Genomic DNA, 8,916 nt, shown 5'->3' on the forward strand with positions numbered 1-8,916 from the left:
GCGAATGCACCGTCGTTGATAGTTTGTGAGATTTTAGTGATAAATTCAATCAATGCATGTTTTGGAATCGTGTACGTGTTCTAATCTAGATACCCTGCATGCTCTACGTAAGTAATCCATTTCCGTTACTTCTATCTTTTTTCTTTCATTTCCTGTGAGTTGCCAACACTCTGCCCCATAAGTTATAATAGTAGACCATTTAAACCATTTAAAATACGAGTTGCTTTCCTTCCTTCCGGGTTTGGAAGTTAATTATGATAAAACGCAATACATGATCATGAGAAACACGGCAGGAGACCTGGAGATAAACAACAACAAATCATGAACTTACAATCATGAAATCACAATCATTAATTTACAATCACAAACACCAATTTTAAAAACATTCTAGAAGATTAGATATCTACATGGACATCGCGCGTCGCCGGGTGCAACGTACAAAAATCAAATTGGTCATATTCTGGTAAACAAGAAATGGAAAACTTCAGTCTTGAAAACAAGAAATGAAAATAAAACAAACAAATGAATATAAATACTTGGGGGTAACTTTAACAGAAAGAGGATCAGATAAAAAGGATATAATAAATAATATAAAGAAAGAAAATACAATAACACGACAATTACCTACACTTAATTATATAGAGCGACAATGTTCCAAGCAAAACAAACACCAAATCTTCAAATCTCTATAGTGGAAAGCTGCTCTCTGTATCTGTGTATCTGTAGTATGGCTCAGAGACGTGGGTGACAAATTAAAGAATGAAAAACAGAATAAATATAATAAAGATGATTTTTTGATTAACACTAAAGAACAACATGAGGAATGAACGAATTAGAGAATGAATTAGAGAATTTGAAAGAGACGCTAAATGATGAAATAGAAAAACGAAAATTACGCTGGTATAGACATATGCGAAGCATGAAAAAAAGCAAGAGCGGTGTATACAAATTTTTCTCCAGCCGGAACCATTTTCCTGTCTTTCGTAGACTTTCGCAAAGTATACAATATGCTAGACATTAACAGCGTAATGATAGCGTAGATTATAAATAAAATCAAAAGACGAATCAGACAATGAGACAAGTTATCCCCCAAACTATTTAAGGTAGTTTTGGAACAAGCTTTCAAACAATAATTGGAGTGGACCTCAAGAGGAATAAATGTCGACGGCCAAATGCTCTCCCATCTACGATTATGTTCTGATAACAGATAACAGATAGCTTAAAATATAAAAAAATCATGTAAAAAGTTATGATTGTAGTAATAAAATTAAGTGTTATTACCTGTCAGATTCCAAGCTGCTATATATAAAAACGTTGTCCATGATGCTTTCTCTATCGAATAATGGCCCACATCAACCAATTGTGCAAAGATTATTCCATAACACTGGTACAAGGATGAGGTTAAAAGCTAAAACATTTGAATTAGGATTAGTACGCAGTAAATTCAAAATATTTAACATTCAAATCCACAAGAAAAAGTTCATTTCCTCTAGTCGGCTGGATGTAGAATGTTTATGTTTCTCAGTGTGGCAGGTTCATTTTTCTTAAATTTTAAATTTTCGCCAGACCTGTACACATTTGTGTCTTTGAGGTTTATTGTTAAATCTATACTAAATTTACAATCAAGATGCAGTAGAAATAAACAAACTAAACAAACCAAGACACGTTAAAGGCTAGGAGCACTCCCGAATCGTAATTTACAATGTATAAACTTTGGAAATCATTATTTGGGATTTACAATGTATATACATTGTAAATTATAATTCGGGAGTGCTCCTAGTAACATTTAACCTGTCTTGGTTTGTTTATTTCTACTGCATCTTGATTGTAAATTTAGTATAGTAGAAAGAATTATAAACGTTTACCCGATAACTATTTTTTTAAGATTAGATCTTTACTCAGTTTTTTGAGTACTATTAACTAACTTTCGGAACTTTTCCTAGACGAATGAAGCGGAATGTGACTGCATATTGTAGAATCATTCTTTATTCGTCGTCTCTTATCTTATAAATTGCAAAAGTCCGAGATTAAGGATGTTACCACAAAGAAGTTCCACGAAAAGTTCAGATTTAAATTATTATTTATTATTTTCAATAAATTTTGCATCTGGACTTTTCATCCTTTTTTATTTTTTAAGAGTGTAAACGTTTTTTATTACCTAACACACTACTTTCGAATCTCTCCCTCGTAATTAAAAACATTTTGTAATTAAAAATGTCTGGTTAATTATCTCAACTATAATTATTTCTCCAGGTAACCTCTTGGAACCCTTCTTAATTAATACCCGAGCCTATAAATTGTCAAATGCACACGATTCGACAGCACTTCTTTGTTTGTCGCTGGTATGGCTGGTGACGTAAATTTATAAGCTTTTGCAGTGAAACCCCAATACTCGTTCTTCCTATATGTATAGGTACCTACTTATACCATATACCACAAAAATATTTAATAAAAATTCTTTATAAAGGATACGCTAGATAAGACACTTTTTCTATTGATTTCCCCGAGATACTCCAGTTGAAAAATAGCGGCCAGTAATTTTTCGATTTTTCAATTGCTCTTTTGGCTTCGTTTCCTAGAGTTATATTAGAAAAAACTATTTTTTTTTGTTTGCTTTTTGGTCTTGGTTTGGGACCTTTAGCCACTTAAAAAGAAAACATTTAAATACAAATGCCTGTAGGATACAAATCGTTTAGTTTTTAATTGTATATAAAGAACTGAAAGAAGCGCTAAAATCGGCAACATTGCTGTAGGTATATGTACTAGAATTGTATTTTAATTTATTAAAGATGTTCAAAATTTATGTACTCGTTCCGATAGTAACAGTATATAAATTATTATAATCACTGAATACATAATCACAATGAATAATTTAAGCGATTATGCAAGTAAAGATTGTCCAAGAATATTTAAAAACTAAACGAAATAGCCATCTCTATTTTGTTTTCTATATTCCAACCCAACAAATACATATAACAAGAGGTGCTCGACAGGGAAGTGTGCTTTCCCCTCTTTCATTTAACATTCATTAGGAAGCCATATTTCAAGAGTCTTTGTAAGATGCAGAGTTGGGAATCAAAGAGAATGGAGTATTTATCAACAACATACGATATGCTGATGATGTGGTCTTAATTTGTGACAACATAGTCGATCTTCAACAACTTGTCACTATAATCGGAGAATACAGTAAGCGATTAGGATTAGAGATTAATACCAAAAAGACCAAATTCATGATCATCTCCAAAAACTTGAATGAACTTGAAAACTCTACCATATCACTGAATACCAAGTCCATTGAAAGAGTGAGCACATTTAAATACCTGGGAACGTGGCTTTTTGAAGTCTGGGCATCAGACAGGGAAGTAAAATGTCGTATTGAGCAAACTCGACAAGCTTTCGTAAAATTCAGGAAGGTACTGACCAGTTCAGAGTTCGATCTTCAACTAAGACTAAGATTTATTAAGTGGTACGTATGGCGGTGCTGCTGACTATGGCTATATGGCGTAGAGGGCTGGACACTCAAAACGAGAGATATAAATAGATTAGAAGCCTTCGAAATGTGTCTTTATCTTTATCACCGTATCCTAAAGATATCATGGACGGCGAAAGTCACAAATGTAGATGTTCTTAAAAGAATCAACCAAGATCGCCAACTTTTCTAAACCACCAAGAAAAAGAAACTCTGGGTCATATCATGCAAAATGAAAAATACCAGTTCCTTCAACTTATAATCGAGGGTAAAATTGAAGGCAAGAGAGGAATGGGACGCAAGAAAATGTCCTGGCTCGGAAACATAAGGCAATGGACAGGAATTAACGACATACAATCTCTGATTGAAAGCAGTAGTGAAAGTAGAGAATAACACCACTGAAGAAATTGAAATAAAGCGAGGTGTGAGACAAGGGTGTATACTGTCACCAACCCTGTTTTATCTCTATTCCGAAGACGTAATGAATAGGACACTCTCTGAGCAATCCACAGGTATTAAAATAAATGGTGTTAGATTAAACAATCTGAGATTTGCCGACGACACCGTTCTGATCGCAGAAACACTTGAAGAGCTACAGATATTGGTGAATAAGATAGCAGACTGCAGCGAAGAATATGGACTATCTTTGAACATAAAGAAAACTAAATTTATGGTAATATCGAAATCAACACAAAATGTCCAAAATCTATATTTACACAATGAAATTATCGATCGAGTTAGCAAATACAAATATTTAGGCACTTTTGTAAATGAAGACAACGATAGCTCAGCAGAAATCAAAATAAGAATAGAAAAAGCCAGATCCATATTCACTAAAATGAAGAGAGTGTTCTGTGGAAGAGATTTGAGCCTTGAAATGAAACCTCGCCTGATGAGATGTTACGTACTTTCTGTTTTGTTCTACGGAATGGAGTCATGGACGCTGAAAAAGATTGATATCAAAAAATTGGAGGCATTTGAACTGTGGATATATCGCAGAATCTTGAGAATATCATGGACGGAGAGAGTCACAAACGTCGAGGTCTTGAGAAGAATGAATAAAGAAAAGGAAGTCATATTTACGATCAAAAAACGAAAACTGCAATATTTGGGACACATTACAAGAGGCGAAAGATATGAACTGCTTCGAATAATTATGCAAGGGAAGATAGCAGGAAAAAGGTCCATAGGAAGAAGACGAAACTCCTGGCTAAAGAATCTACGGGAATGGTATAGCTGTAGCAATAACGAATTGTTTCGGTCAGCAGTTTCGAAAATACGTATAGCCCTGATGATCGCCAACCTTCGGAACGAAGATGACATTTGAAGAAGAAGAAGAAGAAGAAGAAGAAGAAGAAAAATCTCTGATGTCTGATACATATTGCAAAAAGCAGAGAATTAATGGAAAATGTGATCGCTAACATCCATTTGTGGATTTGAATCTGAAGAAGTAATTGATACTGCGCCGTCGGCAACTAATACAACTTGCTAATGTTTACATCTATCGCGCAGTGTTGTCATTTAAAACGTGTATATCTAATTTAAATCTAAACAGTCTGTATAAAATAATATCTATCTAAAGGCTGACGCATAAGATCAAGAGATTAAAACATTTTTCCTGCTTAAAGGGATGTAGAGTTTTCTCAAATGTATTTTGTGCTTGGATAAAGGGGAAAAACTGATCATAATAATATAAAATTACACTATGGTGTACCTAATTAAATAAATATTCCACAATTTGAAGTACAATGCCATTATCTGTGTTTATTTGGTCAGATAAGGATTTGCACAAATAAAGCTTACGTCAAAAAGACAAATGATTACCTTACCTCAGTTAGTCCTATCCCGATCTTCGTAACAAATTTTTCCTTTCTGTTTTTGCTGTTGTCTTCCGCGTTGTTCGTAAAAGTGGACGAAACAATTTCCGATAAAGTGACACTTCTATGCATCTCGCCTTTCTCGCACTCCTATCATTTATTAAAAAAATGACATTTTTTTCTTAAACTTCCACATAGGTGATTATTATTAAAGGTTTTTGACACAGCATGATCAATAGCTATACTTACTGTAGTACACTTATCTCTTATCTCTTTGATTACACATTATCAGGAATATAATTTGTTTATGAATTACGACTAGGATTCCGTTTCATTATGTTTACTGGGTTCCTCTGTATAAGCACGAAGCGCTACTACTGATATGGAGACATGTGGAATACATTCATGATTTTGTTTTAAACATTCATTAATATTTACAAAATGTTATCTCGATGTATAACCAACGAAGTCATTTAGTCTAGATATGGGTGACCTTTTTACTACGGGCGATGTATCATAAATAATAGAGTAAACCATCTCAAACACACCGTCTCGACAAAAATTACAAATGGGAATTCCACTAACATACCTTAGAGAAAATAAAAGAAAAAAGGAATTATACAATAAATACTTAAGCACAAAAGATTCACAAGACCTCCTGAAATATAGAGATATAAGAACAAAGAAGTTAGGGCTATTACAACGAAAGAAAAAAATGACCAATTGGAAGTATAGAACAGAATATGGGAGGAACAAGAAGCTCAGAAGCCGGTAAAATTGTGAAATCATTACGAACTAACAGGAAAGAGGAAACGTTTATACAATACATACAGGACGATAAGTGGGAGAACCACTATAAAAACCTACTGATAGAACAACGACCAGAACTCAGAATTGATGGAGACGAACAAAAAACAATTGATGGAGACAAAACAACAAGGAAGGCAAAATAGTCATAACAGACAAATAGATGAAGCAAGCAATAAATTCTATGAAGAACAATACAGTTGTGAGAGCCAGGAGGAATTGTAGCGGAACTAATCAAATACGGAACAGAGAAACTAAGAAGAATGATATGCCGAATCATGGAAAGAGCAATAAATGAAGAGAATATTCCTAAAAAATATTTGAAAGCCTACATAACATCGATATATAAAAAAGTAAACAGAAAAGAAGGCAAAAACGGCAGGGAAATGAGCGTCATCGCTACAATGGGATTCGAAGAAAAGTATAGAAGGTAAAATCGGTGAAGAGCAAGCAGGATTCACAGCAGGGAAATCATTCCTAGTAGTCCATTCTTTCACAGTTTTTGCTGTAAATTTTAAAGAACCGCTTGGATTGACATGAAATTGGGCATACGCTTAGCTAACATCTCATGGAAAAAAAGTGATATGGTGCCGATGTGTGCTTTTGCCCTCGGGGTGAGTTTCACCCCATCTCGGGGGTGAAAAAATATATCGCACACCTAGTTCAATTGTGCCACAACTGCAAAAAATTCGAATTTTGGGTTAAGGCTGTAAAATATTGCCTATATTATGGCCCATCTAATTCAATACAGCCTGAACTAAAATATTGTTTTGGATAAGTATAAAGTATTTATACTTCGGTATTTCACTATAGGGTTTTTGGAGGTTTTGAAAATGCAATATGGCCATAACTGGGAGATGTGGCGATAATATACACCGCCACAATACAACCGATGTAATTCAATACGTTCAATATGGCTACAACTGCAAAAATCAAGAGAGATGTGGCGATAATATACACTGCTGCAATACAACCGATGTAATTCAATACAGCCACAACTGCAAAAATCAATTGCTTTTTTCATTATATTGCCGCCGTATCTCCTAGGTATCGTTTTATAAATGACTTTTTTCACAATGCAATATCGCCATAACTATCAAAATCATAATAACGTTTTATTTTTAATACATTGTAATAAGATCCAGCGAATAACTGTATAATATGCTACCTAAATTGTAATTTCGAAGCCAGTCATTCTCAAAATAAATTATTTACAGGGCATAACGCGTTTGCTACAGAACGTTTTGCTCATTTCTCGAGAATATTGTGTTTTGCACTTGTGGCACTATTGAACTAGGTGTGCGATATGTTCAAGATAAGTTCTGAAATGGATAAACTGACTAATTTTAAGCAACTTTTGTTCTATAGAGATTTTTCACCAAATCAATAATTTTCGAGTTATTTGCAAGTGAATATGTTCATTTTTCAACAAAATAACCACGTTTTTAGACGGTTTTTCGCAAATAAGTCAAAACGTAAGCATTTTGTCGAAGAAAATATTCTTAGCAAAACTATAGCGTATAAAAATGTGAAAAAAATGGTTTATATATTAGGTCCCTATACCTAGCAAAAGCAGAGTTATAGCTAATGAAAAATAGGTTCATATTCGAAAAATTCCAAAAAGAATAATTCAATGTGAAATATCCAAATAATGAAACATTCTTGGGGAAAACACATTACAACTTTTTAAAGTGTTTAAAAAAATCTTTATTTATGTTTTTTATAAAAAAAAATTTCTAGCATCAAATGTAAGCAAGTTAAGCTCAAAATAAAGTTGGTCCCTTTTGTTTTGGCAAAAAAAGTCAGGAAGATCACCCCACAATTAGTAACTTAAATGAAATTAATCATTACCGCTTCACAAGTTACTTTAATTATGTTGTGTTTATATGATCTGTAAGTTACATCGATTCAAAGTGCTTATTTTTGAAAAAAATTTGGTTTTAAAGCAAAATTTTTAAAAATTTTAATTTTGAAAAAAATGCTTTTTTTCAAAATAACTTAAAAATTGTTAGAGATACCAAAAGTCTTAAACAATAAAAAAAGTCGGCTTTACTTTTCTGAATATTTTCTGAATGCTGAAAGTAGAATTTACTTGAGGTGAATACTGCGTCACATACTTTGTGGGGAAATATTTGTATGCTTGGACAAACTCCCACTAGATGTCGCAAATCATCATAACATTAAAAAGTGTCATCAAAAAATAAACAGATACATACTTATAATATGTAGATCTGCAGACCGGGCGCGTCTCGTAAATTGCGCGACTTCGCGCAATCGTACTTGAGACACTGTGTCAGGTGATGTGTTTGAAAATTTGAGTACTGTAACAATAATTGCATTTTTTTAAGGTAACACACACTTTAACTTTATTATGAAATCGGGCGTTAGTCAAAATTCTAAATGCTCAGTAAATAATAACAACAATTAGGTACTTGTATTGAAAACAACATATTTTGTAATTAAAAAAAAATATTTGCAACATAGATAACAAAACAACATCCTTTGTTACGTATTTAAAAAACTCTCCATCATGCATGCTCCATGAGAAAAGAAAACATAAAACTAATTTCATCCTTATCGTGTCTCAGATGGCGTAGCTACTTTTGCTATAATTACTCAACGCTTTGCTACTCTACCTACCTACATACAATTTGTATTATTTTATCAAAAAACAAGCATTTACAAACTCTGCAAATTGTATTATTTTGCTTTGCATTTTCATATGGAAAAACCGCGGTATTTATCTTGAACTTTTTTTGAACAAGGTGCAATACTTAGGTAATATTATTATTAATAAAACAAAGTATACGTATTAAAATACAA

General features: G+C 33.1%; 1 protein-coding gene across 1 annotated transcript in view; it reads right to left on the reverse strand.

The window, feature by feature from the left end:
- The window catches only part of LOC114332029 (uncharacterized), a 41,962-nt gene extending 36,301 nt beyond the window's left edge, over positions 1 to 5,661 (reverse strand). The window contains exons 1-2 of the mRNA XM_050662288.1: positions 5,299 to 5,661; positions 1,282 to 1,408 (exon numbers count right to left, since the gene is read on the reverse strand). Coding sequence (XP_050518245.1) covers positions 1,282 to 1,408; positions 5,299 to 5,418 — 247 coding nt within the window. The 5' untranslated portion in view covers positions 5,419 to 5,661. The remainder of the gene's footprint in view (positions 1 to 1,281; positions 1,409 to 5,298) is intronic.
- Between the last annotated feature and the right edge of the window lie 3,255 nt (positions 5,662 to 8,916).

Source organism: Diabrotica virgifera, chromosome 1, assembly GCF_917563875.1.
Source record: "Diabrotica virgifera virgifera chromosome 1, PGI_DIABVI_V3a".
NCBI lineage: Eukaryota > Metazoa > Arthropoda > Insecta > Coleoptera > Chrysomelidae > Diabrotica > Diabrotica virgifera.